This window comes from Montipora foliosa, chromosome 7 (assembly GCF_036669935.1).
Source record: "Montipora foliosa isolate CH-2021 chromosome 7, ASM3666993v2, whole genome shotgun sequence".
Taxonomy (NCBI): Eukaryota; Metazoa; Cnidaria; class Anthozoa; order Scleractinia; family Acroporidae; genus Montipora; species Montipora foliosa.
The window spans coordinates 28870180-28890179 of NC_090875.1; the positions used below are offsets into that span (position 1 = coordinate 28870180).

General features: G+C 39.8%; 2 protein-coding genes across 3 annotated transcripts in view; both read right to left on the reverse strand.

The window, feature by feature from the left end:
• The window catches only part of LOC138011716 (uromodulin-like), a 7190-nt gene extending 594 nt beyond the window's left edge, over positions 1 to 6596 (reverse strand). Inside the window, exons 1-3 of one of the 2 annotated variants that reach the window (XM_068858848.1) lie at positions 6465 to 6596; positions 1259 to 1376; positions 1 to 462 (exon numbers count right to left, since the gene is read on the reverse strand). The exon at positions 1 to 462 is cut by the window's left edge and continues 594 nt beyond it. In XM_068858848.1, coding sequence (XP_068714949.1) covers positions 86 to 462; positions 1259 to 1376; positions 6465 to 6596 — 627 coding nt within the window. In that variant the 3' untranslated portion in view covers positions 1 to 85. Of the gene's footprint in view, positions 463 to 1258; positions 1377 to 3536; positions 5134 to 6464 lie in introns of those variants that run through there. The other variant, XM_068858847.1, reaches the window with a different exon arrangement.
• Positions 6597 to 11043: 4447 nt separating this feature from the next.
• LOC138011715 (cytochrome P450 27C1-like) overlaps positions 11044 to 20000 on the reverse strand; it is a 15880-nt gene continuing 6923 nt past the window's right edge. Inside the window, exons 5-9 of the mRNA XM_068858846.1 lie at positions 19450 to 19616; positions 15725 to 15803; positions 12468 to 12624; positions 11774 to 11817; positions 11044 to 11646 (exon numbers count right to left, since the gene is read on the reverse strand). Coding sequence (XP_068714947.1) covers positions 11533 to 11646; positions 11774 to 11817; positions 12468 to 12624; positions 15725 to 15803; positions 19450 to 19616 — 561 coding nt within the window. The 3' untranslated portion in view covers positions 11044 to 11532. The remainder of the gene's footprint in view (positions 11647 to 11773; positions 11818 to 12467; positions 12625 to 15724; positions 15804 to 19449; positions 19617 to 20000) is intronic.

A 20000-nucleotide genomic window follows, 5' to 3' on the forward strand; every position in this document is an offset into this window, starting at 1 on the left:
TATTTCATATCTAGTGCGTGTGAATTTTCAATCTCTAACCAAATTCTAGACATTCTTACTCCGGATTATTTCTAAAATTTCCGGTCTATGATGTCGTGCAGTATATAAAGACACGGTGATCAGTAGCCTTAAGCTCGTATACGTAGTAACCACCACAATCACGCACACGGATTTCACGGGGATTGGCGCAGCAATATCCCAAGAAACTAAAGCAGACAGTACGTTGAACGATTCCATCTGCAAGTGATGGGTGACCACCTTTCAGCCAACCCGCAGAGCTCACGCCACCGCCACCGCCACCGCCACCGCCACCGCCACCGCAGCGGTCACTCGAATTGCATCTGTCAATCATTCTGGTGTATCCATTGCCCTGGAAACGGTACCAGCTTTGGGTAAGGTTATGGTGCGAGTAACCAGGCCCTCTGCCATTCAGGACGGTGTAATTTGCGCATTCCGGAGCAGCTGCAACGTAAAAAACGGGAAAAAGTGGTCAAGAAGAGAAAAAGTAAGAATCAAGCGGTTTTTGGAACGGACAGAACGGTGTAAGCTCACGGTGGTAATTGTTGATGACTTATGTCTGACGGGTATTTGGTTAGCTCATGATATTGCTGCCTACTGTTCAAGCGCTGGTCTCTTTAGAGTGAGGTTATGATCTCATGTTACTACTGAATTTAGTTCCCTGTAGATGTCAATGGCCTTATTCATACTAGAGGACGTCTAACACGTCCAGACGCATTAAACGTCTGGCCGTAAGTGCGACTAATATAAATACGGGACGAACTTAAGTTCGATGGCTAGAAATCAAATTCATATTTTTTCTTCAAAAGATATTGGGATGTAATCACCAAAGAGACTGTGTGCACTTCATTGATAAGTGCGTCCCAGTTTAGTGCGTCTCGTCTTTATACTAGTCGGCTTAGACGTCTGTTAAGTGCGTCGTTTAATTCGTCTGACGTTTAATTCGTCCACCATATTTCCCGTAATTATACTAGTCGTCTAAGACGTCTTAGACGTCCTCTAGTATAAATACGGCAAATGTTACTGCCTCCTCATCTTGTTTAAATCCATGATGTCCACGCTATCTCCCCTAGCTAAATTTAATCTATGATGTCATCCCTATCTACAGTTTCAGTGGATCCCTAGCTTCCCTGTTAGTTGAATCTCTTTTCGCTAACACTGCTAAACTGCAGGGGAATTTGAAATTGACTAGAAATCCAAGTCCATCGGTAATGTAATTCAATAATGCATTTCAATGTACCGGTTTCACAGAAGCGGCCAAGATATCCCGGATGACAGGTGCACCTGTATGTTCCATCCCTGTATGAAATCGGGGAGCAAGTTCCTTTGTTGTAACAAGGCTCCTTGACACATGGGCTCTAGAAGTGGAAGCAGAAGACTTCTTTATTTTAATTTTTTTTTAAAAACTAATATCAGACCATCATGTCTTGCGCGCCTCTTACATGACAGCGAGGCTTTCAAGAATCCGGGGTTTTGCACGGGCCTATCGGGAAGAATAATAATTTTACCTTCTTCCAAGTGGCTGGTCATATTCATACTAAAACTGGAATGAGCCGCGATTAATAGCGATCGCACGATCATGCGATCATACATGTGTATACAAAGCAAAGTTCCGCGATTTGCGATGGATCGTATCCCATGATATGCGGCAGACTCGCGCACACGGCAGACACGGCCGTTACACGGCATCGTTAGTAACAAGAAATTCATAGAAGCAGTTGCGCTGTGCGAGTGGTTTTAAAACAAAACGGTGACGAATTCAAATGATAAATTTGAATTTGGAGACAGTAGGTCAAAATATGGGGAGAAAGACTTGATTCGTACGGCAGATGGGAAGACTAACTGTCTTATATGTGTACACAACAGTGTACACAAAAGTCGACAAGTACAAGAGATATAATAGAACCGCTGTCATCTGGAAGTCTTTGCCATTATGGGGCAACCAGGCTAACGCGTACGGTCTCTCCCAAGTTCTTCAGTCTCCATAAAGTGGAAACCTTAAAAGAAGTTAACATTTTGTTTTGCATCAAATCGAAAACGCTCGGCTTCGGTGTTTCAAAATTAACAAGAATGTGTTGTCTGACAAACTAAGGGAATTTTTTCTCTATATAAGTAAGCAAGAGCCAAAGTGATTTATACCTCCGGCAAAATGCGTGAAATTTCAATAGATATAAGGAAGGCGTTGTGTTGTTATTTTGACGGCGGATTTATAATTGGAAGGAAACAGATGCAAAAAGTTCAATTCAGCCTCATTTATTTGAACTAAGACCGTAAGAAATACTCAATTTGTTCCTAAGAGAAACCTCGGTACAGCAAGTGACCCTTCGCTTACAGTTCGCTTGTATTCATCAGATCAGGGAAACTGGCACACATTGTGTTTAGCCATGCGTACCACGGGAAGTGAAAATTTCTGCGCCAACTTTATTTCTAAGCTTAGTTGCCCGATTAAATGAGTCGTCCAAAAACAAACTAAAATTAAATTGTCTATGCAAAATATCGTGGCCTTCAGATTTTTCCCGCACCTCCGCAGGTGCGCGATGAATATTGGTCCAGTCTGGGTCTCCACATCGTTGTCGAGTACTTTCAAACAATATGAGGCAGAGTTCATCAGTTTGATAAAACAGTCTTCGACCTGTAATCCTATTTGGCCTAGGCATTGTTTGACCTTGTTTTGCTCCTGGGTCATGCGTAGTTTCTTATCCCGCCCTAGAATCTTTACTACTTATCGTGAATCATATGCGATCTGATGGAAAAAAAAAAACCTTGTCAGGTATAAAACTACCACATCTCCCATAATACACTTTGTTTGTCCCCCAAAATTTTGCATAAGCATTGTTTTCAGTTTCTCTTGGGATGATTGCAAGTCCCAAGAGAAATTGAAAACAATGTTTATGCAAAAATTTGGAGGGCAAACAGATCTAGAGTGTATTATGGAAGATGTGAAAGTGGTGAATTAAAGCCACCCGAACATTATGGTTTAAAGCTGAAATGGAATTTTCGTTTAATCATAGAACAAATCAACCTTCCAATATAAACCGACGATCAAGCAACACCTTGAAAAACAAAGGCTAACCTTTACTGAACCAGGAAAGATAAAACTACCTCACAGAAATGATATACTGAAAACAGCTACCTCCGCAGTTCATAAAATATTCATTTTTCTTCAGAGTATGTCTCCAACAACAAAAACTCAGATCTAAATACGAAAACTGCGAAAACGACAGAAACAAAATCTTTTCCCGTTGTGAAGAAACAGTATATAAATACAGTACTCCGCTGGCTAAACCTGAGCTGCAGACCAAGGGAGTATTCAAGTCTCCGTTCGTTTGTTTTTCTTATCTTTTCCAGCTTTTTACTATCTAAAAGTTTTTTATTCACAAAAAAAAAAACACCACTGCGGTCATTTGGGTGAAAAATGTAGCGTTTATTTCCGTAGACCAGTTTTGGAAATGAGACAAAATTTGGAAGGTGCTCTTCTACAGGTGGAGGTCATATCAAACCAAGAGTTTGCAGCTTACCTTTATCTGATAAAGATGGGAGTGTGGATCAGCGGTGAGATTCGCTGGGTTGTTGCTGCTTGTTGAGGGAAGAAGTTCGCAACGAAATTTCCCCTTGTCATCAGGACTGGCAGCCACGTTGAACGAAATGCATAACATGTTTTGAAGACAGGCGAAGCTGCAGTCCAAATAGCCGTCGACAAAAATGTCAACAAGCGGACGAGTAACGTTCAAATGGTGAAAAGCACGAAATTCAAACTCCGCTGTGTGAAATGTCGCATTAAGCCATTGAAAATGGAACAAGGAAAGCAGTGTTATAAATGTTATGGAAACTTTCATTTTTCAAGGAAAACACCGACAGAGTTCTGCTTGGAGTCAACGTTAGCTCAGTTTGGACTCGTGGGATATGAGCGACGCGAAGAAATTCAATATTACTTGAGTTGGATTGGTCCGTTGAAACTGCTTCCCGGATTGGCTGACATTGACTAGTAGACTTATACGAACTACTTATTGTAGCGCACCGCCCACTACTGTCTTTATTGACGCCCTCAAAATGAGGATCACCCCGCAGTCAATTCTTAGTTAAACCTTTATCTCAACCGTTCTTCTACGCATAATTACCTGGTTACCAGTTGAACGCTTAACGTTGATTACGTAGCAAGGTTTTCTTTTGCTTTTCGTCGATTGCATTAAATTGTACTAGCTGCTACACTATTGCAGTTTTTGGATCAAAAACGCCTCAATCTTAATGGCGGCTTAATGTTGGCCGACCACGTTTCCTTTTTGACAGACAATCAAATTAATATTTAATTACTTTGACTAGCTTCGTACAATCGCAAAGCAAGTTAAAATGTCGCAGAAATAACTTACCTACCAGTTTTTTGGCTTCCATTATTAACTTATCTTTTCAAGGAATCTCGTCTTCTAGCTGGTAACTTTATTATATCTCTCAGATAGTACGCGCGCTGTAATTGGCTAAATTTGCGGGCCGTATTCTACAGTACGGCCCGCTGTACAGCCCGCTAAATTTAAAATTTCGACAAAACATCATCTAGCGAGTTTTTCATGTCATTTCTGTTGCATAAACTTGTACTGAAAACTGTTTGAATCTTGCAAGCAACTATTTCAAACTTAAGAGCCAAGAAGATTTAGTTTTTGGGATTTTGGCACGGCATTCTTTGTGGCAGTTGAACCTTCCGCTTCACTTTGACTAGTTTCCTTGCCCGCGCGCCGGTTAACCTCAGAGATATAATAAATATCTTACTAACCGAGTTTTCTCGGTCCGTACTGTAAGTTACGGATCCTCGTTTTTTCCCGTTGAAAACACTCGGTCCGTACAGTACGAACCTCGAACTCGGTTAGTAAAAGGTATATACTGCCGCAAACTGGGTAACCTGGGCGTGTAACCAAATAACAGAACTTATGAGTTACTATGCCTACTTCATGCTTCGACTAATTATTACGCAGATATTACGGAACAATTTTAATAAAGGCCATAAAGTCAGTGCAAGTCAAAATATATTTGCCCGGATCAGTCCGGTCTTTGGTCGGTAACAATTATTTTCACCCTTGATTTTGTACGAAAGTTGAGGTAATTAAAAACTTAATCACCAAATTTACGCCAGACGCGGAAGAATTCCTTGAACATTTAGACTCAAACACATGTTTTAACGCACCTCTTTGCTTTTATCATAGTGCAGATTAACTGTCAAATCTAAACCAACGATCAAGGAGCCCGCTGCATGAAAAACAAAGGCTGATAATTTAATATTACGAAGTCAAGGAATAAATGTAAAACTCCGACACGAAAATGTCAGTTACATTGACAGCAACATCCAAATTATTTGCTTTCCGGCGCAGTTCGTGGAATACTTAATTTTTTACACTTGTAGCATGTCTCCAATTCTTTGATTTCGCTCGCGTGACAAGGCGGCCATGTTGGTGGTCAAACAACACGATTTTGTTTTGCAGAATTTGCATAGAAATAAAGTGCGTTTCCCATTTACCAAGAAATTCCGGAATTTCCGGTTGGGATGTAAATGGCACACATGTTTTTGGTTCGTTCCACTGGAAAATTTCCGGAATAAACGGAACTTCTGAAAAAGTAGTCCTGTTTTCGCGTTGGAAACTTTCCGATGGAAATATGTGTTCCATTTACAACTTTCGAAAGGACTTACCACTTCCAGGCTATTCACGGCCACATTTTTAAATTTTGGTGCGTAAAATCGCAATCACTTGGCGGCGAACGGACCCGGGGGGAGGGACTCCCATATGAGACAGACGGGGATGCTCGTCGGAAATTTTGAATTTAACCCCTAAAGGAGACCATCTGGGCGTGGCTCAAGCTTTTTGTGACCCCTAAAGGAGACCAATCTGGGCGTGTCTTAAGGAAATTTTGACCCCTAAAAACAAGTTAAAAAGAAAATTTGACTTCTGTTTCTCTTCGCGTAATTCTGTGTTTCTTCGCGAGACCAAAATCCAAAATTTACACCCCTAAGCGAGACGACGAGCATCCCCGTCTGTTTCATATCGGAGTCCCCCGGGCGAACGGACCTGAGTTAAATGGAACACGTTTTTCACCCGATGGAAATTTCCACCGAAATTTCCGGAATTTTTTGTAAATGGAAAACGCCCAAAGTTTAGTTCCCAGCGGAGAGACAGAGTATTGTTCTTGACCAGCAACAGGGCCTCTATGACGTCACGTTCAGTCCAGCAATAACATTAGCAAACAAAATCTTCAAGCAGCTGTCTTTGCTTTTGGTCAGAAACATGAAACGGATGTTACAAATTTAGGAATGATTTCCGTACAGGTCCCTACTTCATTATGCATGCAGAATAAATTAATTACTCATTCGCGCTATTGTTTTGTAGAACAATACGTATACCCAAGAGAACCGAATATATACATGGGTAATTTGTACTTACGGAATGAATAAAAACGGATCTCACCTTTTCTCTCCCTCCCTCTCTCTCTTCTTTCCCTTCATCGCCCACACCGTTACTCGTTTTTGTCTCAGCTTTTCTCTTTCTATCCCTTCGTCTTGTTCTTATTTCCAGACCCCGCTCGGCTTTTTCTGCCATTTTATCCCATGATATGTCACTCGCAGCTTGCCTTGAACTCCGACCCACTGTAAACCTCTGGATTACTTGTCCCTGTTCTTTACCACTGAGCTAACGTGTCAAGTTGCTAATTCACACCTTGAAAATGATATTTATTTTGAATTCTGGCTGACTATTTACATACACGTGCCGCGTCGAGCACCTACAATCGAACTTACACTTGTAGGTTACCGTTAAGAGATCCCTGTTTTACTACTCTTGAAACAACCCATCCCTTTAATAATGCTAACCGTAACCCTAATTACGACTAAAGGCACTGTTTAGGCTTAAGGTTAGTCCATGTGATAGTGAGGTGCCTGGGAATGAAATCAAATCACTGGAATCGGTCAGTGTAAAATGCAGACGGAGGTTATAATGTAACTATTGAAAAAGCCCAAACCCCTTAACAATGCTAACCTTAGGCCTAATTAGGCCTACAACAATATTTAGGCTTAACTGTTAGTATTCCGATTCCAGTGATTTAAAATACATTCCCAGGCACCTCACGTCCAAGGACACTTTGAGAAATGGAAACAAGTCTTTACCATCGCAAATAATCCTTTTTCGATATATTAAAATTCAGTTTGAAAGAGAGGTTTAGAGGACAAAGACCAAAAAAAGTGGTCACATGCAAATATTTTTCACATTACTTCCGACTTGTTTCTATTGTTTTTGTCCTCACTGCCTCATCACTATCAAGCTGAATATTTGATATTTCGAAAATGGCCTATGGCACCAAGGAATGCCTGCAGGCTACGGCATTCATGAAAAACAGGTTTTCATTTTATTCTCTTAATTAGCAATATTCTGAATTATAGAAGTTTTATTTGTATATAGTTTTTACTGATGCGTATAATGTTTTCTTTTCTTTTATTAAATACATAATATTATTTATACAGATACCTGATGTTTGGATCGTGTATAAATAAAGATGATGATAATGATGATGATGATGATAAACAAAGCCCCCCTCTCCATTAACCCTCCCCCCTCCAACGTACTTGAACTGATTAAACTCCCGGGGGAAGGTTAATACAGGATTGCACAACCCTACAAAGGTCCACCTGTAAAGATCACTGTCCATAAATTCATAACATTAAGTTGCAAAATGATGTCACGCAATTCCCCACTCACCCTGCAACCGCTTCGGGGCAGAGTTGCAGTGTCTTATCAAATTTAATGCACCTATGAAAAAAAAAAGCACCCTGCGAGCAGCGCCTTCTTTTGTCTTTTTCTTCACCAAGTAGGAGAAAAGGAGGCTCTGAAGTGAATCGTTTTCGATGGCGGCTTCTACTCAAAGCACTATATCAAATTGGAAATTGCTACATTTTCTCTTGGCTTTTTTCCACTTATCTTTCCGTTTAACGGCCAACAACTTCATTCATCACAAGCAGTACTTGGAAAGCGGTGTACTGCTTAAACAAGATACATCTCGACCAAGAATCTTATCTCGTACAAACGAGCTTAGAAGACCTATCGTTAGCTGGAATAAATGGGGTTATACTTGTGTTCATCTACCAGCAAAAGACCAACTACCTATTGTGTACAATAGTAGTCAACTACCAGCTTCATGGATAACTGGGTACAGTAACTGTCGTTTGAATTCTACTCTCTTGCCTACCACTGCGTCTTTTAACATCTTGAGATATCAAGGATCTAGCGTAGGAAGATCCATACAGAGGTGTAAAATGGCAGAAAATCGTCGTATAGAAACCCGTCCAATTTAATAACTATTCATCCAGACAAACAAGAGCCTCCAAAAAGAATGATTACGAACAATGTGAATCCAAATAATGGATTGACTGGGTTATGCAAACAAAAGATGTTGTTGACTACTCTCAATGCTCGCTCTGTTAGGAATAAAACAGTGGATATTTTTGATTTTATTTGCGAAAGCAAAGCAGATCTCATTGCTATTACAGAGACTTGGCTGACAAAAAATGACTCAGCTGTCAAAGTGGTGTTATGCCCCCTGTTGGATATAAAATAGTAGATCATCCACGAACTGGACGTACTGGTGGTGGGACTGCTCTTATATTTCGTGATACATTGAATGTAAAAAAAGTGGATGGTGGTCAAAAAGACTCGTTTGAATTCTCAGAGTGGATTGTGACATCATCATCCCATAATGTGCGCATTGTTATTGTTTATCGACCACCGTATTCCGAAGATCATAAAGTCTCTACATCTGTATTCTTTGACGAGTTCTCTGATTATCTGGAATCTCTTTTACTTTGCAAAGAACATCTGCTAATCACAGGAGATTTTAATATTCATACAGACAAAGGCCATCAGGATCCGATTTCTTCGATTTTTCTAAACTTACTTGAATCATTCAGTCTACAGCAACATGTTACTATGCCTACGCACCTCCATGGTCATATTTTAGATCTTATCATCACTCGTATGTCTGAAAAACTTGTACATGGATCACCTCAAATTGATCGCTACATCTCTGATCATGCTGCCATTTTATGCTGGTTATCATCATACAAACCTGACCTTTCTGTTAAGTCCATCACCTACAGAAAGCTAAGATCGATTGATATGAATCAAATGAAAAGTGATTTGAAAGATTCCGACATGTGTGCGGTTAATCATTTGTATGTAGAAGATGTGAGTGGAACAGATTTGAATGCTATGGCCTTAAAATATAATGCTACACTATCATCAGTGCTGGAGCATCACGCCCCCTTAAAAGTTGTTACTAAGACTTTAAGACCTACTGTCCCATGGTATAATGAGCTTATTGTCTGTGTAAGAAAGTTGCGGAGGAAAGCTGAGAGAAAATGGAGAAGAACTAGAACAATGGAAGACCTACAAGTATTTAAAAGTAGAAGAAACTATGTCACTGACTTTGCTGTTGAATAAGGCAAGACGTCAATTCTACTCTGAGTTTATGGAAGAGAACAGTGTTGATCAACGCAAACTTTTCAGAGCTGCAAATGAGATCCTTGGCGTTAAAGAAAACTTAGTTCCTAAATCCCCGGATCAACTGAATAAAACTTTACTGGCAAATGACATTGCAAGGTTCTTTGTGAAGAAGATTGATGACATTCGAAACGAAATAGAATCCACATGTGCTATTTCATCAGACGTGCACGAAGTACCGCCAGACCCTAAAATGGAATGTGCGAAAGTTTTACGATCATTTAAGCAGTTGTCTGAAGGCGATATTAGCGCAATCATAAAGAAAGCCGCCAAAAAAATCATATAATTTAGACCCAATGCCAACCCAATTGGTGGTCGACTGTCTTGACCAATTGCTACCTGTTATTACCACCATCGTTCATTGTTCACTATCACAGGGTGTTTTCCCTGAAGCGTGGAAGGATGCGCTCGTCAAGCATCTCCTCAAAAAACCCGGTCTTGGTACGGCTTATAAGAATCTAAGGCCCGTAAGCAATCTGCAGTTTCTGTCAAAAGTAATAGAGAAAGCAATTTTTGACCAATTACATAGTCACCTGGCTGAGAATGATTTGTACCCCCTACTGCAGTGCGCATACAGAAAGCAACACAGCACGGAAACGGCACTTTTAAAAGTTGTAAATGACATCTTCCATAACATGAATCGCAGACATATTACATTATTAGTTCTGCTTGACTTAAGCGCAGCATTCGACACAGTAGACCACAAGATCTTACTACAGAGACTTGAAACATCATTTGGAATTACTGATTCTGCGCTAATGTGGTTTAAGTCATATCTGTCAGATCGTTCGCAACATGTTATCGTAGACGGTGCATAATCTGATAGCACTGAATTATCTCATGGAGTACCGCAGGGGTCCTGTTTAGGGCCGCTGCTGTTTACCATCTATGCTAGCAAGCTCTTTGAGGTGGTCAAAACCAGCTTACCAATTGCACATGCTTATGCAGATGACTGTCAGCTGTACTTGTCTTTTACGCCAGACAGTGGGTTAAGTGAGATAGAAGCTATAACATCGATGGAGCGTTGTATCAAAGCAGTCAGAACATGGATGTTAAAAGATAAACTTAAACTGAACGAACAAAAAACGGAATTCTTGGTAATAGGGACGCGACAACAACTAGACAAAGTATCCCTTGATGAAATGACAATTGGAAATTCTAAAGTTAAAACAACTACTACAGCGAGGAGCCTTGGAGTATGGTTTGATCGTAACATGAAATTTGATACCAATATAACGAAAATGTGCGCTATGGGACATTTCTATCTATACAATATAAGGAAAATAAGGAAGCATCTCAGCTCGTACACTAACACAGCCAACGATAATAGCCCGATTGGATTATTGTAACAGTCTTCTTTATGGATGCTCTGATGGTCAAATTAAAATGCTTCAGCGTTTGCAAAATATGGCTGCTATATATAGACTTATATGTAATTCTACACGTTTTTGTCGTATTACGCCGTTGATGTTCAAACTACACTGGCTACCAGTCAAACTAAGAATTAAATACAAAATTTTATTGATGACTTTCAAGGCAATACATGGACTATCACCTGATTACATACAAAGTCTAGTTCAAGTCAAGAAGAAATCACTATACAATCTCCGATCTAATGATGAAGTTTTATTGGCTCCACCAACTTTTACATCAAGCAAGACAACAGGAGACAGAGCTTTTCAAGTGGCAGCACCCTTTGAATGGAACAAACTTCCAAAATCACTTAGATTAGAGAACGATTTAAAATCTTTCAAAACAAAACTTAAGACATTTTTATTTCAAAAAGCTTATTATTAATTATACTTCTTACCACTGTAAATATAATCATAATTAGTCATAATTTTTAAACATTGTAAATAACCTTATTGTTAATTTTAAGCGCCTGAGATCATTTACCTATGGATCATGCGCTATATAAGTACTTAATTTGAATTGAATTGAATTGAATCTCTTTGAAGCCCAAATTCAATGCACCTCAACGCTGAAGTCAAATTCGATCCATCAACTTGATTTTCACTGGTTTCTCGGGATAAAAGAGGAAAACCTTTAGTACGGCGTCCAGTTCCTCACCAATATACTCAACGCGAAACCTCTGGAGTAACTAAAAGGGAATAACAAACTTACCGTCACGTAATTTTGTAAAATGCTTGTTTTGATTTCTTCTCAACTTTTCACCACACAAACGGCGAGAAAAAAGTAAACGGAAAAAATTAACTCGTAAAGCTAACCTTGCAAAGGAACAGGTACATTTCCAATTCTGCAACCCGCCGACCTGTGAAGACCATATTGACAAGAGGTAATGAATAATTAAAATGCTACAAAGTGCACAAGCTAATGCTGTTGGCTGGTAACCAAATATTAAAGTGATTAACAAGAAAGTGATGACTAACCTAGCGATGGAGTGACTGCAAATAGGTCATTTTCATGATATATCAAATATTCAGCTTGATAGTGAGTTAGTGAGGACAAAAACAATAGAAACACATTGGAGTGAATGTGAAAATTATTTACATATCATCCACTTTCCTTTGCCTCACTATCAACCTGAATTTTAATATATCGAAAAAGGCCAATTGACGTTCTAACCGACCGGGAAAGTGACTATGTGATTGACTGACTTGGTGACAGGCCGATCGCGACAGACTGGTTAAACGGCTGACTGGCTGACTAGCCGACTGATGACCGACTGATGACCGACTGATCGACGGACTGACCGACCAACCGACCGACTGAATGACGGACTAACCGGCCGACCGACGAGCTGATTGACTGACTGACCAACCAACCAAGCGACCGACTGACCAAAAGAAGGCATAAATTAAGGGTGACTTCCAATAAAGAGATGAAGGTACTGGTCTACAAGTGCGAGACAGACAACCAATAAACAAACAAAGAAACAAATAAAGGCATCCATTTTCTTACCCACGCACATCCGCACACCGTATCCAAATGGCAAAATAGAAAAGGCGTGATATTCGCCTCTGTTTTCCCTCAACCATCTTTCTGGTTTAAATTCCAAAGGGTCTTCAAAGTATTTTTCGGAACGAGCAGTGCAATAATGTTCCATAAAAATCCAAGTCTATCAAAATACGGAAAAAGGCTTCTAATTATTCATACTGGGTACTGCATACACAGTGACTCAATGAGTTAATGAATGCTAAGAACCAAGCTGGAGTGAATTTAATAAGAGTGTTTCTCAATCACTGTGCCGTCTTGCCCCAGCAGTCACAAATGGACTTTATCACGGGAAAATCAAACAAAGGGCTGCCAATTTAACCAATCAGGAGTAGCCAATATCACGCGTGGCTACTTCCGTCATGTTTTTTTAAGGGAAATGACGACTAACTTTGGCGGGAACGGGTATTCTAAAAATAGACTCATTTGTGACTGTGCTAAGGAGTCCACCCATGCCGTAAGACACTCTTTATCTAATTCACTCTTGTAAGAACTGATGAAAGAAGCGTAAAGAATCGGGTTGTCTTAATGATAAATTCCAGCTTGAGAGTAGAAATCCAACGGAAAGTTCTAGATTAAGCAAAACGTCCCTTCATGACCACCATTTTAAACAAGAGGGTACTCAAGTAGCCGTATTCCTGAGCAGCTATTAGAGACTTTGATATCTACGACGGTGACCAGAGATCGACAAAAACATCACCTCAAAATGTAACTTTGCACTATCGTAAGTTCTTTTTTTGCGATTATTTCATTACCTTCGCCTCCTACAATGTTAGCAGAGTGTCCTAAAATAAACTGATACGAGCCGTTTCGGAGTAAAAACAGAGAATGAACGATTCCCATGTGTACAAGCGCGTTGTCGTCAAAACCTCAAATTTGGTGATATAAGGGGAATCCCCTCTCCGACTAATGAATAATTTAAAACCCAACATTATAATGATTGCGACGGGTCACGTGGCTCCCAAAATCAGGGAGCTTTTCCAAATGCGTGCTAGGGAAGGGGTGACAGTGTAGGCCACATCATCATTCGGCACGCACTCGATTTTGTGGCCACACGACTATGGAACGTTTTCACGGCAAGGTGTTTTATGTACTACTCGTGGAATTTGACGTGAAAGGCAAAAAGTTGTCTAATAGATCGCACGGGACAGAAAATAAACTCGCGTCATTCGAATTTCACTTATGCCCATGTGAAGGTCCGGAAAATCAAACTAACTTGCAACTGAAAAAGTTCAAGTAAGCAGCCGAATTGAGGCTTTGTTGTACAAGAAAGCAAGTGAATCGTTTATCCATGGGGAACGAACATGTTCTGCGATCGATCAGTCGGTGTCATGTTTATCTCAAATGAGACTGAAAAACAACATTGAACACGTGCAGGTATTTTATTTTGTTCTTTGATTTTCATTTTTGTTTCAAAGGACAGTTTCGACTTACTTATATTTCAACAACTTCGCGTAATATTGTCGCTGTCAAGTTTACTCACGATTATTTTGCAAATAGCTGGTTACTGTGTACACCACAAAGCGTGAAGTATAGTTAGCGCCTGTAAAATAAGAGACATTTTATCAAGCAAACGTAGTATGTGGTACTTTGTTTTATGATAGTGTATGTTCTGTAGAAGCAACTTGAGCTACTAACGAAATCTTTTCCTTTTTTTGTTGGTGAACTTTAAATCGCCGCTCGTCAAATGTTAGTTTTTGAGGAGAGGGGAAACCGGAGTACCCGGAGAAAACCTATCGATGTAGAGTAGAGAACCAACAAACTCAACGCACATAAGACGCCGGATCTGAAAATCGAACCCGGGCCAAATTGGCAGGAGGCGAGTGCTCTCCGACTGGTGCCAAATGATTCCTTCCGTCCTTCCAATTTCCCACGCGTTGTTTGTCGTGTTGTATATTAAAAATGGAAGACAGCAGCGGGAGGCGATATTTTTTCGTACTTCAAGAAGAGATCGAGAGGGCAAAAAAATTGTCCTCCTACTTGGCCATGTGTAGCTACGTGTTAATAAATATTTGTGACTGATGTTGTTGCCCAGATTGCTGGACATGCTGGTTGTTTACCATTTACAAAGAGAAACCGGTTGGTACTAGGTTTGTTGAAATGGTAAGCAAAAACTCCCGAATGGGAAATTTAGTTGGGATCGGCGTGTACCATTCACAAAATTCGTTCAAATTTACCGAGAGGGTCTAGAGGGAGGCAAAATGGTGGTAAACACGTTTTCCGTTTGGGGATTTTGGAGTACCTTTCAAAAAATCCCGTTTTCTCGGGAACTTTTCCGTTTGGGAAGACCAAAATATGCTTACCATTTACATTCCAACCGAAATTTCCGGATTTTTGTGGTAAATGGTAAACAACCGCTATTTCCGAACTCCTGGATTTCAAACTTTTTTAGGGGAGCGTGCTCTCAGACCCCCTAGGGAAAAAGGGGCCTTTCGGAGCTTTTCTTGTCACAGCCGCCTACTTCTCAAGACCAGCCGTTTACTAAAAAACTTATTGAAACCCCTGAGGAGTATGAAGGTTAGGTGGCACACCATCATCACGCAGCTGGTTAAACAAACGCTTACTTGCTCGAAATATCTTTACTCTGGAACTGCTCGTATGTATAAATTCAAATTCGCCTACATTGTGCGAAGTGAACGTGACAAAATAACCGCGAAAGACTTGAGATTGTGCAATGCTACATTTTGAAGAGACATTTTCGTCTCCGTCGCCGTAATAGAACTTAAAGTTCCTTATGAGCTGATACAAGAGAGCAGAGCGCCGGAGAAAATCTAAGCCCAGCATATAAGGACAAATGCAAGAACAAAATGATCAGACGTCGCATCGATCGAAAGACCTATAACATCTAAGGATGAAAAGGCGCAAAAAAACAGCAGTTCACAGAGTAATGTCCCAAAAAAGACTAAACGCGAAGACGCTAAGTCAATTACAACGCGCATAAAAAGAGTGTGATTAGTGAAATAATGTTCTTTTTTCAGCTAAATTTACCCTTTTCCAAGCGGATTTTAAGAGCCTGGATTTCAAGTTCCACTGGGTAGTTCGTTCAGTTGAATTAATTATCCCATAAAGGGAAGGAAATACAAATAATGGACACCAAGTGCAAGGAATTGAGTACGACCAGCTAATTGCTGTCTCTGCCAGATTGATTAGCAAAAACCTCGATGAGCCCCTTAAATTCGTCTCGCATATCTAGTACGCATTAAGTGATATACACTTCGACTTGCCTTTGCCGGAACTCTGTACCCAGATAACACTACATCTTGTTCCAGAATACGTCCATTGGTAGTCAAAACATTGGATAGCCTTCCAAGAAAACAAAATGCATTGTGTTAAGAGTGCAACGGAGGTTAACATTTTAGAGTTTAAAGGCGTCCGCAAACAAGGAAAGATAGGTGCCGAAACATTGTTGTGGAAGCAAATGTTTCCCAGTTTGCGAACATCTGATACGAGAGCAAAATTTGCTTCCCGAGAAGCAAAAATGTTTTTGAATTTGTTTCGCTGAATTTGTTCAGTTGAATTTTGCTTCTTCAGCAAATGTTTCCTCATTTGCGCGTCATTTAAAAGGATCACTTTAAGTCGAATGTTTGTAATCAAATTAATTTGCAATTTTTTTCAGAAACAAATATGTTAACTTTGTAATCGAGAAAAAAAGAACAGATTTTACAAACGCTTATTTTTACTTGCAAATTGTCAGGGTGCCGCTATCTTGAACTGAGACCTGTTAAGGTTACCCTGTATACACCTTATTCCAAAATGGCCACCATTTTAGTATTCTCTTGTTTGCTTCAGTGCAAATTAGCCCTCGTTGCCTCGTTCAAGATGAAATATTCCTTTAAATTTTCAGCTTAAGAACGAGGCAACAAAGGATAATTTGCAAGCGAACAAAAGAATACTAAAATGACGGCCATTTTGGAATAATGTATTAACTTGGCAAAAATACCTTTTGTTTGATATATATACATAATTTTGGAGAGCTTCTCAATTATTATTTATGTATGACATATTTTTATAACTAGTCTGCTTATCATACGACCAGTCCGGTCTGCTCATGACTATACATTAGTTTACTTTCCCTGGCTCTTTCTTTTCTCTTTGCCATTTTTCGTCGTCATTATTCAGTCTGCTTTCTCATGCTCGTTCTTGGTCTTCGTCTGCTACTCGTCAATAGAATTTCGTCTCTTTATTCGGAATTTTCTTTCTTTCTCTCGCTCTCTCTCTCTTTCGTTGTTTGTCACTGATATTTTGCCTGTTCCTCGCGTTCTTAATCGCTCTCTTTCACCTTGAGAATCACTCAGGTCGCCTGCTTACTGTTTTTTAAAATACTTAGCTTGTTTTTTTGGTTGTTTTCAAAATGTTTGCTTGTCTTACTAAAACGCAGTGTCAAGTGCAGTACGCTGGCTACGACAGTTCCCGCCAAAAAACGCAGGCTCCAGCAATGCGTCATTTCGTTTAATGGGCTTACAAGGAAAATTGAACATACAGACGACTTTACGATGACGTCATAACCCAAACCAACATTTTCTCGCATCCGGAACACGTACAAAAAATAGATGATTCTACTTTTCATTTATTTCGAATACCAACGCTTTCTTGGAACAAAACTCTCTCAAATTGGATAGTAAACATTATTTCCAGTTTATCAAAAATATATTTTTGAAGGAGTAGAGGTTTCCTTGCAGTTTCTTTACGACATAACCGTAAAAGCAAAGTTCTAGATAGCAGCAACAATATAGATAGTCGTATTAAAATAAGAACTTTCTTTAATTTTCCAGACATGTTTCGACGGTACATCCGTCATCTTCAGTGTTACATATTTTCAAATCGCCCTTGAATTTAAAGCGCGCGCGATCTTAAAACTTTCACAGGTTTGCTCACCAGTTATCTGAGTTTTTGCCCCTTTACCTACAAATTGGGGTTAATCAAAACCTTGATTGATAGAACTTTTAAGATAAACAACACTTGGATGGGGTTCCATACTGACCTTCAAAAATTGTCTGTCATTCTGCGGAGGAATCTCTTCCCTGAGAACCTTACCAACATATATATTTCTAAATATATTCAGACAGCAGTCAAGGGAGGGAAAACACAGTCTCATTCAGGAATCGAGCCCCAGGAAAGACCTAAGTTTTTCTTTAAAATCCCTTACGTTGGGCACTTCTCAGTCACGGCACAGAGGAGTATACGCAAACTGGCTAATCGGTTATGTAAACCTATTGATATAAGGTTAGTCTTCACTACTTTCAAAGTCAGGAATCTTTTTATGTGAAAGATGCTGTCCTGTAGGGCTTCGCAGGCGTGTGGTCTATAAATTTTCGTGTGCAAGTTGTAATGCTTGTTATGTTGGTGAAACCAGCCGACACTTCTCCACACGAGTGCGCGAGCACTTACTTTCAGACAGATCTTCGAACGTTTTTAAACATCTGCAGAGTTCAGAGTTTTGTAAGGCATCCTGCACACCGGATTGCTTTGAGATCCTGGACTCTGCAGCCACTAAGTACCAAGTGAAGCTTAAGGAATCCATGTATATAAAATAGGAGAAGCCCGATCTCAACCAGCAGGTGAAACTCATTAACCTGACTCTCTCCCTGTAAGGAACTAAGCGTCACTCATTTAAAAATTTTTGTTTTGTTCTGTTTTTATTTAATACGCAATATTGACAACGCAATGTAACGAAGTTTGTAAGATCGCGCGCGCTTTAAATTCAACGGCGATTTGAAAATATGTAACACTGAAGATGACGGATGTACTGTCGAAACATGTCTGGAAAATTAAAGATAGTTGTTATTTTAATACGACTAACAGCAAAGTTCAAATTGCAATGCGAAAAGGAGAATGTGTACGAGTTTTCAGTTCTGCGCATTCGCATCAGATTTGGAGGTCAACATTTTAAAAAGTGCGCATGGTCGAAAGCTAAAACCCGAGCCCGTAAGTCGTCTTGGATGAAGCATTTTAGCATCCACTGGATTTGAACAGTGGATTTCCTTGCCACGTAACAAAACATTTGAAACGACGTTTTGCCGTTTGGAAATATCTGCACTGGCTCCAGTAATATTTAAGTTTGAAAAATGCGTAAAATATGAAATGAGATTACTGATGACGTCATTCACTCAACCCAATATACAACCAAGTATATGAATAGAGCTATCTCGGTCAATTTGCAGCAGACCATTGAAACTTGCTAGGCTAATAGTTTCACAGGCAACACACCTTCTTCTGTAAAGAAAATGGTTCCCATGGCAACTCACTCTTTTCCAGTCCCCTTCAACCTGATTCAATATTTTTGGTGATCATAAGCTAGAAAAACATTTGGCAAGGCAACAAACTCGACCTAACCTATTTATATGCTTCCAGTATCATGCAGATGAGGCCCATTGGCAAATATCAAAATAGAATGCCAAAGGTGGCCAGCAAAGCCTTTAATATCAGGGAGGTCTGGAACCCAGAATGTTGCCATGGTAACAAAACTGGCATGCTCATATTGTGGAGCACATCTTCTAGAATTTTACTGCAAAGAATCAAGCATTTCTGATACAAATTGGCTGGGATATCTTTTTCCATCATATTTGATCATAATTCGGTTAAGCTTATGACGTCATCACTTGACTAATTTGCATATTTTGAAAACTTGAATATCTCTGGAAGACCCTAGAACAAAAAGAGACATTTGAAAATAGTAAACAGCATTCTTCTTCTCGTACAGACTACATGTTTATGTCTTTAAATGGCTTAGATAGGAGAGATGCGAATTTCGTCATAGTAGAACTTTAAGGGGCTGGTTTTTCCAGTCTAAGTTTGGCCGCGATTTACAATAATCGTTGATTGCCATAACCTTCAAGAAGAAAACATTTCCACCCCTGCCCATTTAGACACCTTTCGACAATAAACAAAACTAACCAAAAAGACCATGAATTCTGTTAAAAAAACCTCACTAAAAGTCAAATTCCACTACCTCATTGATTCCTTAAGACAAGCTTTAAGATAGGACATCTTGCCAATATTAACTGCCGTGATGTTTCCATCCTTTCCAACGACCTCCAAAGACTCCAGGTAAAGCTTGTCTTGTACCTCGGGATGCCTTGCCAAATGATAAAGCATCCACAACAGAGTGGTCGCAGTCTGTTTGAGAAGAATAAATAGGTGTTATTGCCAGGACTAGCGTAAGGTCTGTACTGGGATATATTGGGCGAGTTCCTTTTTTTGCAAGTTTATGGACATTTCAGCATGGTTTCTTATTTTGAATTTTTACGATTTAAGAAAGCGAGGAAAGCACTTTGTTCGTCTTGAAGGTGGCTAGTTTGCAACTTTCCAAACTAGTGTTCTCATCTTCGAACCTCATTAGCTTTCACCTCTGCTTCGAATTTCCTCAGATCCTCTGCTTCGAGTATTTACAGAGGAAATATTCAACGACTACAGTTTGCTAGTTTGCACATGCACACTAGAGATCTTATTTTCGATCACCGTGGGCTTTAACCTCTCCAATTCATTGAGCTGATTCGTTGC